The sequence below is a fragment of the Accipiter gentilis genome, chromosome W (genome assembly GCF_929443795.1).
Source record: "Accipiter gentilis chromosome W, bAccGen1.1, whole genome shotgun sequence".
Classification (NCBI taxonomy): domain Eukaryota; kingdom Metazoa; phylum Chordata; class Aves; order Accipitriformes; family Accipitridae; genus Astur; species Astur gentilis.
The window spans coordinates 12,866,422-12,885,791 of NC_064918.1; the positions used below are offsets into that span (position 1 = coordinate 12,866,422).

The 19,370-nt window shown below is 40.6% G+C and overlaps 1 protein-coding gene across 2 annotated transcripts in view; it reads right to left on the reverse strand.

Annotated features, from left to right (window-relative positions):
* Positions 1 to 19,370, reverse strand: part of LOC126035285 (excitatory amino acid transporter 1-like) — a 109,897-nt gene that overhangs the window by 7,410 nt on the left and 83,117 nt on the right. For both annotated transcript variants that reach the window (XM_049793707.1, XM_049793706.1), the window contains 3 exons: positions 15,035 to 15,239; positions 13,609 to 13,651; positions 368 to 663 (listed from right to left, as the gene is read on the reverse strand). In XM_049793707.1, coding sequence (XP_049649664.1) covers positions 368 to 663; positions 13,609 to 13,651; positions 15,035 to 15,239 — 544 coding nt within the window. The remainder of the gene's footprint in view (positions 1 to 367; positions 664 to 13,608; positions 13,652 to 15,034; positions 15,240 to 19,370) is intronic.

A 19,370-nucleotide genomic window follows, 5' to 3' on the forward strand; every position in this document is an offset into this window, starting at 1 on the left:
GAGGTTTGTCATTTTCCTTTACTGAAGTCAGAGTAGGTTATAAGGAAACTTCGATAGCATGCTGTTGTGATCTCTGTCTTTATGAATACATGGAATGGCTCTGTATAAGCTTGGCAAATTCTGCCATATACCTTGATTTTTTTGTGTCAAAAGCTAAACACACTGAAACACACTGAAAGAATAGGTTGGTTTGAGCAAATTATTGATATACAGAATTACAGTTCTTGGATTCATTTACAAAAAAAGCTACAAGGTAGTTAAGATCTTATTGTCTGACTTCCTGCCAGACTCTTGCTATCCAGTGCATAACTGGGATGAAAAAATATTGTTAGTAACTTAATATAGAATTTATCAAAGAGGCACTCACCACATTATTAGAGCTACCAATCTCATGATAGCCTCATTTAAGCTATCAAAGAAGTCTTTTAATGCCTGACCTTGCTCCTTCATGCTTCCAATTACCAGGCCAAAGCTTATTGAGAAAACCACCAAGCCAAGGGCATTCACTCCATTTACAGAACCTGGAACAGGAACTACTTCCTCTTTCATTCGGGTGAGGGTTTCCATTGCTTCTGACACATTACTTAATATGGAAGCCACTGTGGATGTGTCATTGGATGAAATGTCTACTTTAAACATTCTCTTTCCATAGTTAGTTTTGAACTGGTAAGACAAAAAGAAAAGAAAGATAGGAAGTCTGTGAATTATAGCAAACAAAGGTAAAAATCACGCATTAAATTATTAATTACTATTGTAGGACATTTGAATTCTTTGTGTAATATTTGTTGGTAGAATGTACTATTATGAAAACCTAGCTTTCCTGAAAGCAACAATAATCCATATTAACTTCAAGAGCTAAAGCTTCACCTTTAGCTTCCAGAACTTGCTTTCTCATAAATATGTCAAAATCAAAGATGCAGATTTGTTGTGCTCATGAGTTTTGTGACAAAAATATTGATTCTTAGTTTGTATTTTAATAAATTGTTGTTTTTCCCAACAACATTTTCCCAACTGTTAAATAAATAGGCCTTATTTGGCTAGTTGAAATATTTTCATGTGCTCTGAAGTTTCCTTCCTTTTTCATCTTTTTGAATTAGAAAAAATTAGAGTGAAAGTAACTGAAATATAACATATGTCTTTTTTCTTTGCTATGGCAAAGCCATTAGTTTTCTCTGCTTTGCAGTAACAAATCACCACTTTCCTTAATTAAAAACAGGGTTCTATCTTAAATTGTTCCATTATGGATTGGGCAAATAAATTTCAAAATCTCAATATGCTCCTAAACGTCTACTTTGAAAACCAGTCTTTCACCACCTAATACTTTTCCAAAGAGAAATGTGTATCCTGAATATTTCTCTCTGGGCTCAAAAAGCTCTGCAGTCCTGTCCTGATTAAATTCTTTTGAGCAAAGAATCCTAAATATCACTAGTAAAATGTTTCTAATATATCTCAGGATGCTAAATACCATATTAAAGCAATGGGATGCTGGTGTCAAGGTTATTCAGCAATTTTGGATTTTTATTTCTTTGGGCCTGCCAACAAAACAGCCCTAAATAAGTCCAGGAGCTGTAGTATTATTAGTAATATTTGGAGGTTGTTGCACACTCTGAAAGTATTTGAGTGAAATGGAGTATTTATGACTAAGATGGGCAACCTGAATATCAGCATCTAGCAACACTGACCTAATTTTCTGTTATTTTCCAGACCAGAATAGTTTTGATGCACTCCTTCCGCATATTTGCTGTATCCCCTGAAGGCTTTAAGTCTTTCAGAACTTCAAGTAAAACTTGCTTAGAGGATATTTATGTAAAATTTCTGAATAAGATGCAGCGGAACAAATCTCCATGGAGTTTACATATCCTTGAGTTTTAAATGAAATTTGCTAAAAAGTTTTAAGACTTCCTCACCCACTCCCATCCAACCTGTGATAATTTCTCCTCTGTGTCAGTTCTAGTTTGATCTCTCCATGAGTGAATCCTACTTTTCAAATTGGCAGAAAACTTATCAGGCAAAAAAATGGCAATTTTTTTGGTAAAGGCTATGAAGGTGAATCAGCCTGCTGAGGAATCAGATGAATGCCAGAGAGGGCAAAACACTGAGATTGGGACTACACAGCCAGGGAAGGAAGGATGAGATTGCCTCTTTAAGTGACAGAGAGGTATTAGAGTGGAAATTATCTAGAAGTTATCACTGAAGGGATTTTATTTCAGTCGTGACAGGAGTGTTAAAAGACTGCCTAACACTGTACATCAAACACTTTTAAAAAAAAAAAAAGTGTGTGGGTATGATAATGGTATTATATGTATATTTTTATTACTGTTTTAAAGTAGAAAAAAAAGTTAGGTAAAAATTCCTTAATACAAATATCTGAAGGGTGTAATTATGCTGGACTTGTGGGCATGCAGATTAGACATAAAAACATAAAAAAGCAAGCTGCTTAATGAGGACTGAAATTAAAGCCTAATTTCCTACCATATTTCCTAGTCATTCCCTACTTTCCCTAGACACATCATAACTGACTTTGTCCTGATTCTCCTCCATTACCCTCAGGTCCTTCTCTCATTCCTACCTATTTGACTAGATCAAAAGCAACACATGATATGGCTATTAGACAGTGTTAGATGTGTGCTGCCTGGCTGAATGGTTGCTGCCTGTTGGAACAGGTTAAGAGCTAAGTCATAAACAGCTTTTCTTTCAGTGGCAGCACAATTTTGATTTCTCTGAGACCTGCCCCCACCCCCTCGCCTCTTCCATCAAATTAGGTTGGAACTGGCCATTGGGCTCAAAAATTATGACAAGGGCAGCTACAGGGGAGAAAGCACAATCATGAAGTTTCTTACCTTTAAAAACCCAGTTAAAAATAATTTTAGGTTATAAAAAACATCTTCCTTCTTTTTTGTGCTGATTCTGGAATTCTGTCCCAGCAGGAGGATGCCTTTAATCCTTTATTAGTTAAGTCTCTTTAGGGATATAATATGGATTTTAGGACCTCACATAGCAAAGTCTGTTTTCATTTCAGCTAGACTGGTACACAGAGATGTAGATCTTATCTGTTGACTCATCCTGTTGTTCAGACTTAAGTATTCGGGAATGTTATCTTTAGCCTAGGGATAACAGTCTCTCTAGAACCCTTTTCAGAACAGTGCAGAAACAGTTTATTTAGAGTGACATTCAAAATGGAAATCTGAGCAACAGGAATCAGAGCAACTTTATTTGCTCTGAGACAGTTGTCTGAACTAGTCTTTCTTTCATTATTGCTAAATGAGGTTAAGGATAACTTTGTGGATGTGCCTGTCTTCTTATGCTCAAAGTTGTCTATCAAAAATCATGAGAAGGTTCCTGGTGAAGCAAAAGAACTAAGGGAAAACCAAACACAGGAAATGCAAGGGAGATATCTACCAAGGAAAAAGAGTAGGTTGAGGTTTATGCTTGTTAGTGCTTTTTCAGATGACACTTAAGGCAAAATACAAGATTACTTGACCACCATAAAACAAATGTTCTGTGTGTGGAATGGTGAAAAAGACAACTGTTTATAGGAAGTGACAGGAGGAAAGAGAACCTTCAAGAGGATAGGTGTCCTGGTTTCAGCTGGGATAGAGTTAATTTTCTTTCTAGTAGCTGGTACAGTGCTATGTTTTGGGTTCAGTATGAGAAGAATATTGATAACACACTGATGTTTTCAGTTGTTGCTGAATAATGTTTAGACTAAGTCAAGGATTTTTCAGCTTCTCATGCCCAGCCAGCAAGAAGGCTGGAGGGGCACAAGAAGTTGGGAGGGGACACAGCCAGGGCAGCTGACTCCAACTGGCCAATGGGGTATTCCATACCATGTGACGTCATGTCTAGCATATAAACTGGGGGGAGTGGGGGTGGGGGGATCGCTGCTCGGGAACTAACTGGGCATCAGTCAGTGAGTGGTGAACAATTGCATTGTGCATCATTTGTTTTGTATATTCCAGTCCTTTTATTATTATTATATTTATTTTAATATTGTTATTATTATCATTATTAGTTTCTCCCTTTCTGTTCTATTTAACTGTTCTTATCTCAAACCACGAGTTTTACTTTTTTTTCCCCCAATTCTCTCCCCCATCCCACTGGGTGGGGGTGAGTGAGTGAGTGGCTGTGTGGTGCTTAGTTGGTGGCCAGGGTTAAACCATGACAGTCCTTTTTGGCACCCAATGTGGGGCTCGAAGGGTTGAGATAATGACGGACCTGATCAGAGCATGTTAAATTGAATTTGTTAGAAGCATTCATTATATTAGTTTATAAGTTGCTGGTCACAATGTCGATTTATGAGCTCTTAGAGTTGTGGTGCTTGTTTTTAGAGTTCTGTTATGTATCACCTCACTTGCTGCATGTAGTCCCTGTGCTGCTGCTTATCATTCATGGGAGGTGGATTAAGGTTTTTGCTTTGATGTACTGTGTAATACTGGCTTATGGTATGATAAAATCATTGGTTGTGGGACTAATCCGTTATTTGCACTCAGCATTGTCATCACCTCTATGCTTGGGGAGCCATCTGTGGAAAACCTTTAATAATTACACCATTTAACTTTCCTCCTCGGAGAGCCAATCTATGGGGGAGACACCATTTTCCCCTTTCCCTTCTCCTCCAGTCTAGTTACAATGGCATTTGAGAATTTTGAAAAATTTGAATACCCTTGGTATGTTGAAACCAGCATGGTCCTATTGCTAGGAACTAGCATTTCCTGAATGTGGTTCAGGTCTTGTTTAAAGTTAAACAACTATTTAAGAAGATCATCCAGAAATCTGCCCCGAGGTTGGAAAATTTTGAGTGGCAGGGTGTGTGGGATGGTATGGGCAAATGCCTAGGGCGGTGGGCACCTCCAATGTTTTGACACTTCACCCCTGAACAAGTGCAGGATCCAGAAGAACTAGTAAAATATTTGGAAAAAGTATACTGTCACACTGGCAACTCTAGAGAGACACAAATCACTGCAATGTGCTGGGGCCTGGCCCATGCCTATCAAGCCCTGTTCAACACTATTCAGTACCTTCAAGGGGAAGAGAAGGTCTCTGGATCTAACAAGGTGACCAGCACTGCAGCAACTCCAACCCCAGTGACAGGCACTGCAGCTGAAACAGCGAACCAACTCGCACCAGTATCAGTTGCCCCCATACACAAGAAGAAATATACAAAAAAATCAGTTCGCTTAGCGAAGGATGAAGGTGAACCAGGGTCATCACAGGAACAGGAGGAAGAGACAGAACCAGAGGTAATAACCTGATCCCTATCCTTGAGTGAGCTGCAGGATATGCAAAAAGGTTTCAGTCGTCATCCAGGTGAGCACATTATCACCTGGCTGCTCTGATGCTGGGACAATGGGGCTAGTAGCCTGGAATTAGAAGGTAGGGAACCCAAGCAGCTGGGATCGCTTGCCAGGGAAGGTGGCATTGACAAGGCAATTGGAAAAGGGACACAAGCCCTCAGCCTCTGGAGGCAACTCCTGTCAAGTGTGAAGGAAAGGTACCCCTTCAAGGAAGATGTTATACATCAAACAGGCAAGTGGACCACCATGGTGAGAGGTATCCAGTACCTGAGGGAATTAGCTGTGCTAGAGACAATTTATTATGACCCGGACAACCCACAACTACCCAAAGATCCAGCCGAAGTCCAACTCACACGACCCATGTGGCGGAGGTTGTACAGAGTGTACCATTGCCTTATGCCAACCCACTGGCAATAACGACCTGTAAAGATGAAGAGGCACTGATGGTGGATGAAATAGGTCGCCAACTCTGGCAATATGAAGAAAATCTCTCTTCCTCCCTACAAGCCTGCATTTTGGCTGTGGAAAAGCTGTCCAAGGATTTCCAGCAATTCAGAGAGGATATGACCTATTCCCCACCTGTATGGACCAATATCTCATCTATTAGAAGTGAGCGTTCCTCTGCCCAAGAGAAAGAATATATAAGGTACACACCACGAGGTGCCCTGTGGTTTTACCTATGTGACCACAGAGGGGACATGAGGAAATGGGATGGAAAACCTAAGTCAACACTAGAGGCATGGGTACGTGTCTTGCAAGGAAAAACCACCACAAAAGGGGATTCTACCAGGAAAAACAGAGTAGAAGGGCTGATCTTACTTCTGATCCTCTTGAAGGGACTTCTAAGACAATTTTACAAGAAGTGAGTGATGGACACTCTGACCAGAATTAGAGGGGCCCTGCCTCCAGCCAGGTGGAGGAAAGGGATAATGGGGTCTATTGGACTGTGTGGATTTGATGGCCTGGCACATTAGACCCACAGGAGTATAAGGCTCTAGTAGACACCGGCACACAGCGTACTCTAATGCCATAAAGTTATAAAGGGGCAGAACCCATCTGTATTTCTGGAGTGAGAGGGGGATCCCAAGAGTTAACTGTATTGGAAGCTGAAGTAAGCCTAACTGGGAATGAGTGGCAGAAACACCCCATTGTGACTGGCCCAGAGGCTCTGTGTATCCTTGGCATAGACTATCTCAGGAGAGGGTATTTTAAGGACCCAAAGGGGTATCGATGGGCTTTTGGCATAGCTGCCTTGGAGATGGAGGGAATTAAACAGCTGTCTACCCTGCCTGGTCTCTCTCAAAACCCTTCGATTGTGGGGTTGCTGAGGGTTGAAGAACAAGTGCCAATTACTACCACAACGGTGCACCAGTGGCAATATCACACCAACCGAGACTCCCTGATTCCCATCCACAAGTTGATTCACCAACTGGAAAGCCAAGGAGTGACCAGCAAAACTTGTTCACCCTTTAATAGTCCAATATGACCAGTGTGAAATTCTAATGGAGAGTGGACACTAACAGTTGACTATTGTGGCCTGAATGAAGTCACGCCACTGCTGAGTGCTGCTGTTCTGGATATGCTAGAACTTCAATACGAGCTAGAGTCAAAGTCAGCCAAGTGGTATGCCAGAATTGACATTACTAATGCATTTTTCTCAATCTCTCTGGCAGCAGAGTGCTGGCCACAATTTGCTTTAACTTAGATGGTGTCCAGTACACCTGGAATCAACTGCCCCAGGGTTGGAAACACAGCCCCACCATTTGCCACGGACTGATCCAGACTGCACTGGAACAGGGTGAAGCTCTGGAACACTTGCAATACATTGATGACATCATTGTGTGGGGCAAGACAGCAGAAGAAGTTTTCAAGAAAGGGAAGAAAATAATCCAAATCCTTCTGAAAGCCAGTTTTGCCATAAAAGAAAGTAAGGTCAAGGGACCTGCACAGGAGATCTAGTTTTTAGGAATAAAATGGCAAGACGGGCGTCGTCAGATCCCAATGGACGTGATCAACAAAATAGCAGCTATGTCTTCACTGATGTCCTGGTTTTAGCTGGGATAGAGTTAATTTTCTTTGTAGTAGCTGGTATAGTGCTGTGTTTTAGATTTAGGATGAGAATAATGTTGATAACACACTGATGTTTTCAGTTGTTGCTAAGTAATGTTTAGACTAAGTCAAGGATTTTTCAGCTTCTCATGCCCAGCCAGCAAGAAGGCTGGAGGGGCACAAGAAGTTGGGAGGGGACACAGCCAGGGCAGCTGACCCAAAGTGGCCAAAGGGGTATTCCATACCATGTCATGTCATGTCTAGTATATAAACTGGGGGGAGTTGGCCTGGAGGGGGTGGATTGCTGCTCGGGAACTAACTGGGCATCGGTCAGCGAGTGGTGATTAATTGCATTGTGCATCACTTGTTTTGTATATTTCATTTCATTTTATTATTATTATTGTCATTTTATTATTATTATCATTATTAGTTTCTTCCTTTCACTTCTATTAAACTGTTTTAACTCAACCCATGAGTTTTATAATTTTTTTCTAATTCTCTCCCCCATCCCACTGTTTGGGGTGGAAGTGAGTGATCGGCTGCGTGGCACTTAGTTGCTGGCTGGGGGTTCAACCACGACACATGTCTGGATGTGAGATTAACACTTCCGATTTCCTTTGTACGAATGAGTTCAGGAACAAATATTAATTAAAAATAGCTCAGAAGAAATGCAGTTATCAGATGCACCTTTCTAGTTCTTTAAGCTTTGGCTGGCTTCAAATTCCACCTATTCATAACATAATGACCCTCCTGAAATTGTTAGACTGATTCTCCTTCTCTTGATGTCCCAAATTCTCTTGTGTTTCTTTTGGCTTTTGACATATCTCCAGAGCACAGCAGAAAGAACAGGGAGTTAAATGCAGTATCTGCCTAACAAGAGGCTGCTTAGAACTGCTTAGCCCCATGATAGATAGCATCTTTGAATTCAGCAAAGAAAGAGAAATGAAGAGATAATGGTCAGAGTTGAAAGATAAATCCAAAGATTTATTTAGATATCCCTAAATTGCAGGTGAATATAGGAGTATAGAGAAGATTTTGAACAAAATAATCTAGCTTTAGGTAACTGTGTAATATTTACCAGCAGTCAGTCTTTTCAGATTCTTCTGTTACTGATAACAATCACAAAAGCCCCCAAATGATCAGTGCATAGTGAAGGTAGCAACATATGTCATATGGAAATAACCAGTACCAGAAAGTATGCTGTTTGAATTAACAATCTGCTGTTTCCAGTGATCCCTAGCTGCCACTGATTTAATTGGAGGAGGTCCTGAAAGAGACAGGGTGCCAACAGAACTTTGGTCTTTCACAGGGAGAGAGAGAGTAACTAGTGGAGAACAGAGTGAAGCTAAAGCCCAACATTTTCCAGATTATTCTTCTTAACCTGGTCTGCTAGGCAAGGGTAGCTCTTTGTCCCCCTACACTTTCCTGGGGCATGGGGCTGAATGCCACCACCTCGGCCTGAATTGTTTTTTCCAGTTCTCAGCTGAAAGGTTTGAATGTAAGGATTTCCTTAGCTTTCCTGTCGTAGTGGGGGAGCTACAGGGGTGGCTTCTGTGAGAAGATTCCAGAATCTTTCCCCATGTCAGACAGAGCCAGTGCCAGCCAGCTCCAAGACGGACCTGCTACTGGCCAAGGCTGAGCCAATCAGCAATGGTGGTAGCACCTCTGTGGTAAAAACAGCTGTGTAACAGCAGCTGGGAGAGAGGAGTGAGAATATGTGAGAGAAAGAACTCTGCAGACACCAAGGTCAGTGAAGAAGGATGGGGAGGAGGTGCTTCAGGCACTGGAGCAGACATTTCCCTGCAGCCCATGCTGAGGACTATGGTGAAGCAGGTTGTCCCTCTGAAGCCCGTGGAGGTCCACAGTTGAGCAGGTGTCCACCCTGCAGCCTGTGGAGGACCCCATGCCAGAGCAGGTGGATGTGCCTCCAAGGAAGCTGTGACCCCATAGAGACCCCGTTCTGGGACAGGTTTTCTGGCAGGACCTGTGGCCCTGCAGGGGACCCACGTTGGAGCAGTCCATTCCTGAAGGACTGCACCCCATGGAAAGGGCCCATGCTGGAGCAGTTCATGAATAACTGCAGCCCATGGGAAGGGCCCACGTTGGAGAAGTTTGTGAAGGACTGTCTCCCGTGGGTGGGACCCCATGCTGGAGAAGGGGAAGAGTGTGAGGAGGAAGGAGTGGCAGAGACAATGCGTAATGAATTGACCGCAAACCCCATCCCCTGTCCCCCTGTGCTGCTCGGGGGGAGGAGGTAGAGAATTTGGGAGTGAAGTTGAGCCCAAGAAGAAGGGAGGGGTGGGGGGAAGGTGTTTTTAGTTTTGTTCTTATTTCTCATTACCCCACTCCATTGTTAATTGTCAATAACTTATTGTCAATAACAATTTCCCCAAGTCGAGTCTGTTTTGCCCATGATGGTAATTGCTGAGTGACCTCTCTGTCTTTATCTCGACCCACGAGCCTCTCGTTATATTTTCTCTCCCCCATCCAGTTGAGGAGGGGGAGTGATAGAGCGGCTCGGTGGGCACCTGGCAGCTAGTCGAGGTCAACTCACCACACTTTCTTTCCTACAGGGGCTTCTCCTGGCTTCTGGGATCTACAAGGGGGGGGCCGTTTTGGAGGCAAAGGGGCTTTTTGTTCACCATTCTTCCTGTTTCTGGGGAAGAAAATGTGTAAAGAAGGAGAAGAAGCAGCAAGAGGAGGCAGCTTTGCCTCACATACTTGCTGGGAAAGAAGAACAGGAAAGGGAATCCAAAGGAACAGAAGACTAAATGAGAAGCAGCAGAAAATTTAGGAGGATCCTTCCTAAATGAGTCCTAAGGTCCCAATCTTCCTTCCTGGATCTTCTTCTCCCAGCAGCAATCTTATAAAAGCTTTTTCAACTCCATCTAGAAGCCCTTCCCACCTTGGTTACCCCTCTCCACACAGCACTTCCATGTCATTTTGCATGAGAGCAATTCCACGTCCAGAAAAGTAATTTTACTTTACTAAAATGAATTATGCGAAGGAAAACACAATTTTCCACATCTCAGTGTTACAAAATATGAGTAACAGTTGATCTTTTGAGGTTAAAAAACTTTGAAATGATAGTTGGTCCTGTGTGTTAGTGGAGCTGCTTTGGCAGGTGCTTGCTCTTGATGGAGAAATAACAAATTCAAAATTTGCTGTGAATCCTAACACAGTCACTAGAGAACCTGTCTGCTGGCCATGGTGAGAAAGAAAGAAAAACCTTCCAGTGGGTTCCAGTACAGATCTCTGTCAGGGAAAAAACCTGCCTAAGGATGCTATAAGAGAGAATGTGAGCAACTAATATATCAAAATATGTGATTTGAATGTGGAGTGTATATGCTAGTGATGGTTTCCAGGTGTGCAAAGCTGTGGATCAGTATTATGCCTTTGAGTGTGGACTACAATGAGTAGTGTGTTTTGTGTTTGGGCCAGCAAACATGGTGTTACAGAACCAGATTAGTGCCAGATGGATCATCCTTCTTCATGAATCTTCTGAGAAACATGAAAAACCTGATGTAAATTTTTGAAAAGAAAGTTATGGAGTCAGATGTACAAAGTCATCTGGATACCTATGAATCTTATACATGTTTCTCCTTTTAAATGTTTTTAGTGTAACAAATCTGGTTCAACAAAATAACTTATGCCTAAAAATCTAGGTTTTGGTACCTGATTCAAAAAGTAATAGTATCAGTATGACATTTAAAGTCCTGGTGCTTCAGTAAGTGTATCTGCTGATGAAAGTCAGAAAAAACTTTCATTAAATAATTCCTGTTTTTTGAACCATTTTTAGGAGATCCCTTTAAGCTGTAAAGCACATGAGAAATACAATAATCTTAATGTAAACAGAATCTATAGGACATCTTTAATATAAGAACATAGCTTTAGGACTGCTAGTCACTCAGTTGAGTTTCCTGTTGCTGTAGGATACTTTATTGAATGAATTTTTCAAGCCGTATCTTAAAACTGATGAGGTAGTTTGTTCCCATGAATCCTAATTGAAGATTTTTTCCAGGACCTCACCTTCTAGGTAATGAAGGTTAAAAACCTTACTAATTCCCACTTCAAATTCAGTCATAGTGATTTCCATTTCTTCTGGTATAAACATTTTTCTTTATCTTATACAGCTCTGTTCCCACTTTGTTTTTTTGTATCTGAATAGTTTTTAAAGCAAGCTTCTTTTTGCTTTATACACTGTGTTCTTTTGAACAGCAACTCCTCTCTCCATTGTGCTTATTTTACATTAATCTTCCTTGAATGTAATGACCAGAATATATCCAGCATTCCAGACAGTCACATTCCTCTCCAACTCTATTGGAGTTATGTCACCTAACATACCCTAGAGCTGAATTAGAGGGGTTTTAATTTTTTTTTCTTTCTGATGGTGACTTCCTGTCTCAAAGCAGAAATTACAGTTAATTTCTAAATGTTTATTTCACATGTGATGAAGAGCTACCAGGAGATAACTGAACATACCAATGTCTGCAAAAGCCAATTCACTTTGCTCTTGTGATTTTATAGTGTTACAGTGTGCCAGGGACATACTATCTTCTTTGGTGTTCGTTAGATATCATGATACAAAGTGCTTCAACTTTCTCATCATCTGTAAATTTCATTGTGTGCATCTTGTGGTAATGTCATGTAAAAAAATATCAATTGAGATACACCCAGTCCTTCAGCAGCTTCCACTGCTATCTCCACAAATTTTACAATTCTCACACTAATCTTATCCCCTGCTCAACTATTTCACTTCTCTCATTTTAAAAACTGTTTTACAGAAGTCTAAAGAGATTAGTTCCATTGCACTTCTGTGGAACCAAAAAAAAAAAAGAAAATAAGAAATTGAGCAATCTTGTGGAAGAAAGATGGAAGGTTATTCTGGTACAATCTGTTTCAGAAACCCGTGTTATTCTTTATCTTTTTTTTCATGTATTTTTCATTTTCATTTATTACTAAATCTTTACTCTTTCCTTCAAGGTACTTGTCTCCTTTGGTACAACCAAGATCAGGCTAATGGGTTATTAACTGCTTAAATCAATTCCTAAATCTTTTTGAAATTGCAATTTGAAAGGCATTATGATTGCTTTCACCAGTTATAGATAAATAATTTCCCAACTTGACAGATTTATTAAAAATACTTGCTGCTAGATCTGTAACTTTATGCCCTAATTATTTCATGATTTTGAAATAAAAATTATGTGATTCCCTGACTTTATTACATTAAATTCTTTGAATTTTGTTTCTAGTTTAGATACAGACTTTTGTATTTCCATACTGCTCTTCTGCATCACTGTCCTTACTGAAAACAGAGGCATAGCATATGTTGGTTTTGCACCTGGGAATAGTTTATCTATAATCTTGACCAAATCTTTAATCTAGAAAGTCACTATTTTTTGTTGGTCTCTGTTTATGTAACTAAATAAAATGTTACTGTTTCTTTTCAATTCTTCTGCAAGATGTAACTCAGCTGGACTTTGGAAAGTTTCTACTTTATCCTCTTGCTTCTTGACCTCCACATTCCAGCTTTTTTTAATTACTACAGCAATAACTGGTAAATAATATCAGTTCAAGATTGTCTGTGGGGTCAATATGAAGCAATTAGATTATGGCAATACACATTATAGGTTTCACTGAAACTATAATGTTCTCTTTTTAAAGGAGGAATGTAACTAGTTACTATTATTTTCTCCGTAGAACAGTTAAGGTTAAGAAGACCAGGCTAATGATAGAGGAATTTGGGAAGCAACATAGAAAGAACATTCCTGTGCACTCCTACCATAGGTAACAGGAAGTCCCCTAGTTTGATTTTTGTTACTGATGTCCACAAAATTGTTGCCTCAGTTTCTAACCTATGCACATTTCCCACATGACATTTTTTAACATCTTCCAGTCTTTGTAGAGATGGTACATATCTCAGTATCTCCCAATTTAACATAACACTGTTTTTGAAAAGTAAATTCTGTATTGACTTTAGTGAAGCTTGCTGTAGATTTATGAATTTGACGTTTTGAAAAAACTTATTTTTTTATTTGCTGTGCCAGGTGTGTTTTCTTCACTTCTCATAGCAAATACTGAGACGGTATGATTGGAAGCAACACACAGATTTGGTTGGGGTTTTTTTGGTGACAGCTGGCAGGATACATAAGATTTTTGTTTCTGCTGTAAGTACAAGTACATGATATTTCTAAAGAAAATACTATTACATTTCAATTTCTTACTTTATTAAATGTTTCAGTTGGAAATAACAAAACTTTTTTACCTGTTTAAAGCAAGCTTCCACCAGATTTGGAGGGAACATATTTCTGTGAAAAAGAAAGAAAATAACATGAGAAGTAATAAGACTCTAGTAATACATTAAGTAGTGGTACAGTTAATAAAAGAATTGACCAGCTAATTTGCAAAGGAATCCTAACACAAATATGTAATTGTGTATACAGCGAATAGAGCTTTGCATATAGCATTGGTCTGGCTAGCTTTATCAGGACGAAATGTATTAGGGTTGAATAGATCCTGTCAATTGCAATCTCTGTATAAAATATTGTATAGCAGATCTGGTTATGGAGCAGAATATTAGCTAAATTACCAAATGAACAAAGCTCCATGGATCAGTGTTGACTTTTAATTTTGTATTTATTAATGCTGTCTGAATCCAGATGAATAAAAGAAATCATTAATATTTAATGCATTTCTACTTCTCAAACAATTTTTGCAGTCACGTAGCCTAGTACATCATGACATTTATCTCTCGATTTAGAGTCTCATCATGATTAAGAAATAAATATTTCTGAAGTTTGAGTATTGTTTAATAATAACACATACACATATAATTATATATGTGTGTGTATACTTGTTACATATGGGGATTTGCTTGTTTGCTTTCCAGAATAGTGACATTTCTGAGGGAATTGGAAGCACCCTAACTGAATAAATCTTGATGACTCTGAATGCAAACCTCTTCATAGGCCTTTCTGAAGTCCCCCTTCCTGACAGCATGACTCTTGGAGGCCTTTATCCACGTCTCTGGCTTCTCCAAATGGGTTAGTGGAACACAAAATTTTGGTGGCTTTACCTGTGGAAAAGCTTCCAAGTTCAAAACCTCAGCTTCCCTACTCCCTGGAATACATATTGGCTCTATAAAAGAGGCACTGCAGAGTCTCTGAGCAAGGAGAAAACAAACTTTTATATTTGTGCCCCTCTATTTCAAGCATTTTACTTGCCTGTTCCTGGAATTTATTTCCCATCCATACAATTTAACAAGGTTGAGTAGATGCACCCAGACTGGCAGCTACAATTCAAAATTAAGATTAATAGCTAAATCAGGGATTCAAGTGAACTGATAAAACTGTCAAAAGTTGGAAGTAAGGGAAAGCAGAGGAAAGTAAGGATTGTGCTATGGAAGGAGGGGAAAAGACCCATGCAGATAGCAGAACAGAAGTCTGTCTTTTGTGCGTGAAAGAAAGAATCTTTTTTTCTTTGAATATTAAAAGCAGTTTCTTCCCTTGCAACAGCCTGATTTGAAAACAAATCCATGTATTTTTTTGTAGTGTTGTAGGGGTTAGAGATATTGGTAAGAAATTTGGCTAATTTAGGCATTCACTGTCTAAAATTCTCTACTATCCTTCTTACGTGAATCTAAATATCACTGTCGTTATTGGTACAGAAAATGTGCAATATCATAGCCATACCTGATTAAATCAAGAAAGGCATCTGCCGCTGTCACTTGCACAATTTTGCCTTCTCTGTGCATGTTTTCCTTAGTACCTTTCCCAGGGTGGATGATGACCACAATGATTATACCAATCAGTACAGCAATGATCGTAGTACTCATGTAGTAGACTACTGCTCGGACTCCCATCTTCCCTGATGCTTTACTATCCAGGGCAGCAATTCCTAGTAAATTTAAGCACAAGGACATTCACCTCATACTGTTGTGAGTAAAGACTATAAACTCAGCATGATGAAAATGGTTTTGTGGGAAGAGTTTTGATGACCAGTACATTTAAAGCTACCCAAGGTAAGTTGGCCCTCTTTTGCAGCTTGTACTGCCACCGTCTTCCCATCCCACCCCTAATGCTTGTAATTACATAATTTTCTATTAAAAGAGTTACAGCTTTCTGTGCTTTGTTAACACTTGTTAAAAACAAAGATTATTGGTCTGATGCAGTGTGGCACTCCCTATATTCCAGTGAGCCAATTCATGTTTTTTGATTAGCATAGTTACCATAGCCTGAAAAATGTACCTTAGAAATATGCTGCATGGAATTTGTAATGGTAAGAAAGAAAACAGAGTACTCTCAAGTAATGTTGATAATGTTTGCTACAATTAATGCATATGAAGAGTTTTCTTCAATCCCTAATGGAATGACCTGAGTTTACCTCTGTCCCAAGCCATGGGAGTTTAAAATAGATTAAATGCTGTTAGCTTGTTTCAGAAAATCCTTACTGTTGTATGAATAAGCATTTAGAATCTTTTATAAGCTTTGCAAAACTTGCAACATTACTCCTAATTCTTGGCTCGTCTTAATGCATCTGATCTAATATGAATACTAGGGTGCTCAGTATGGCATCTGCTAAAGTATTTGTTCATGAGATTGCACCAACAGGGCTGCATTGTGTTTTTTAAATGAAGGTGCAGTTCTGACAGGGAAAGAGCTCTGAATTTCTGAGGAGTGTCTCATGAGGACTGCCAGAAATGGAAATGGTCTTTCTCTTTCCAAACAGGTGCAGTTTATGTTCCTCTCCTTAAAATGCCCCTTTGCTCCTTCTTAAAATTTCAGGTAGTCAATAACTTCCCTATATGTCATCTGGAGGGCTACACCTCCTGTCTCAAAACAGTGCTGGTGTTTCTTGTTGGAATCATGCTTTCTAAGTGCAGAATGAAGAAAGAGGTCAGGAAAAGATCTCTTTGCTTTATTATCTCCTCCTATGTACCTCTATATAGCGCTGTCTAATCCAAACTTTTGTGGACTGCCCACATATTTATCTAGATGCCATCTTTGAACATATAGAAGATAATGAAAGTTGCCTACCTTCCATTCTGGATACTTATCTCAGAAGAGAAAGCATTTAAAATAAGGCAAAAGGACTGTGTGAATATAAATAATATGGAAACATAAAACTAGAATCATGGCCTGGCAAAACTAAATATTTTCTCAAAATGCTTATCACTGTAAATCTATCATACTTCTGTCTATCTTCTAAAGGAGGAAATATGTACTACTGGAGTCACAGTGAAACTACTCTAGATAGTCACTGATGTAACTGAGATCAAGGCCATGTTCCAGGCTCTGATCAAATTTTCAAAGTATAAAACCAATCACATGCTTTATACTTACCCTTTCATTTCAGCTAGGGCTTGCCTGTCCTTTTGGCAGAAGCAATTGGAGCCAGTAAGATTTGTACCCACAAAATGAATTGCAAAGGGTGATTATTAGATTTGCACGCTGAATTGCTTGATTTATATGTGCCATTGTAGTGGAAGAACAAAGTGTTACAGGCACAGGAAGAAAGTGAAAATGGAAATCCAACATTTGAAGCACTTCATCATTTCTCTGCTCAGCTTCTTCATCAGTAAAACTGGATGATAATGCTTGTGGTAAGTTTACACTTATGTTTTGAAATTCTGTGAGGAAAATGGTAAATGCTACCAAGTAATAAATAGCTATTTTTACAAACAGGAAGTAAATCCTATAGCCAGTCTTGTCAGCGGATGGAGTATTGCTTGTTTTTTTAGAGTCCTCAAAATAATGCAAATGCAAAAACAATTAATCAACGCATAGAAATAAAGTTAAGAATTGTTGGAGTCTTTCAGAGCTTCTACTGAGTTGTACAATGTTTATATCAGACAGCATCTGTTACAAATTTTATTTTTAAAGTATCAGTATATAACTTAAAAAGACGTGTAATTTTGTGAAGGGTTGACCCTGGCTGAACACCAGGTGCCCACCAAAGCCGTTCTATCACTCCCCCATCCTCAGCTGGATAGGGGAGAGAAAATATAACAAAAGGCTCGCGGGTCGAGATAAGGACAGGAGAGATCATTCACTATTACCGTCACGGGCAAAACAGACTCAGTTTGCAAAATTAACTCAATTTATTACAAATCAACCAGAGCAAGGTAATGAGAAATAAAATGAAATCTCAGAACACCTTCCCACCACCCCTCCCTTCTTCCCGGGCACAACTACCCTCCCGGATTTCACCACCAAGCCCCCCCAGCGGCACAGGGGGACAGGGATGGGGTTTATGGTCATCACACGTTATTTTCTGCCACTTCACCTCCTCAGGACGAGGGCTGATCACACTCTTCCCCTGCTCCAGCGTGGGGTCCCACCCACGGGAGACAGTCCTCCACGAACTCCTCCAACGTGGGCCATTCCCACGGGCTGCAGTTCTTCACGAACTGCTCCAGCATGGGTCCATTCCACGGTGTGCAGTCCTTCAGGAGCACACTGCTCCAGCGCGGGTCCCCCACGGGGTCATAAGTCCTGCCAGAAAACCTGCTCCGTGGGCTCCTCTCTCCACAGATCCGCAGGTCCTGCCAGGAACCTGCTCCAGCGCGGGGTTCCCGCGGGGTCACAGCCTCCCTCGGGAACCCACCTGCTCCGGCGTGGGGTCCTCCACGGGCTACAGGTGGATATCTGCTCCACCGTGGACCTCCCTGGACTGCAGGGGGACAGCCTGCCTCACCAGGGTCTTCACCACGGGCTGCAGGGGAATCTTCGCTCCGGCGCCTGGAGCATCTCCTCCCCCTCCTTCTTCACTGACCTTGGTGTCCGCAGGCTTGTTTCTCTTACATGTTCTCACTCCTCACTCCGGCGGCAGTTTCTCTCCGTCCCACTTTTTTTCCTTCTTAAAAATGTTATCACAGAGGTGTTACCACTATCACTGATTGGCTTGGCCTTGGCCAGCGGCGGGTCCATCTTAGAGCCGGCTAGTATGGGCTCGCTCTCTCTCGAACACAGGGGAAGCTTGCAGCAGCTTCTTACAGAAGCCACCCCTGTAACCCACCCCCCCCGCTACCAAAACCTTGCCAAACAAAACCAATACAAATTTAAAAAGTGAAAAATGAATGCATGCATTCTAGTCCTGTCAACTTTGTCTTTATATATTTTAATTCCTGTTTTATGTTCTTGCTATTTCGAAAGTAGCAGCAATGGGCTGTGTAGTTTTTTCATTTTAGCTAAGATTGACTTTAAACTTGGTTTACATCATGAGCATGAAAAGGTAAATTTAACCTATATAGTTTGGTGAGAAGATTTGGAAATGCACAGATGTTAAATCAGTCAGTTCCTGGTATCCTGCTCTTGCCAGGTAACAGATTCAGGACCAGATGCTGAGCACTGTCAGTCTAGAGGGTTCGCAGGCATATGTGTTTACTGCTGTAACCAAGCCTAATTTTCTTTGTACTCCACACTTGATACTAGGTTGAGTCTCCTTGTGGAGGACCTCAGCTGGACCGAGGGGCCTGGGGAGGATATTGACCTTGACAAGATTACAGTGTTCCCTCCCATGAGAGAACAAGAAAGAACGAGAAGCATGCCTGGGAAACTAAGTTTAAGGAATGTGTTGACCGTTTGCAGTTGTGATAAGGAACCTGAAAAAGTCACCCAATGAGGGGTGAGAAAAACAACTTCTGACAACTTTTTGACCAATAAGGGACAGACATATGTACAAGGTAACAAGTATAATGGGTATAAACTTGCTGGCTTGTAGTAATAAAAAAACCACCTTCTTTGCTTGTACTATAAGAATGCGTACTTGTCATTTGTCCGTCTCGACCACGATAATTGGTGACCCCGACGTGATGCTGTAAATAATGCTTGTGACTGCGAGGAGAGCAGTGGAGACGGAGCCCGGCATAGCTTGAGAGCGGGGGAAGAGCAGCTAGTCCGGACCGATACTTGACACCTGGAGATAAACAGGTGAGCTGCCGGGAACATGGGCGGGACCCTCAGTAAAGAGGACGCCAGAACTGTAAATATGTGGAAAGTAATATTGCAAAAGAGAGGACTTAAAGTA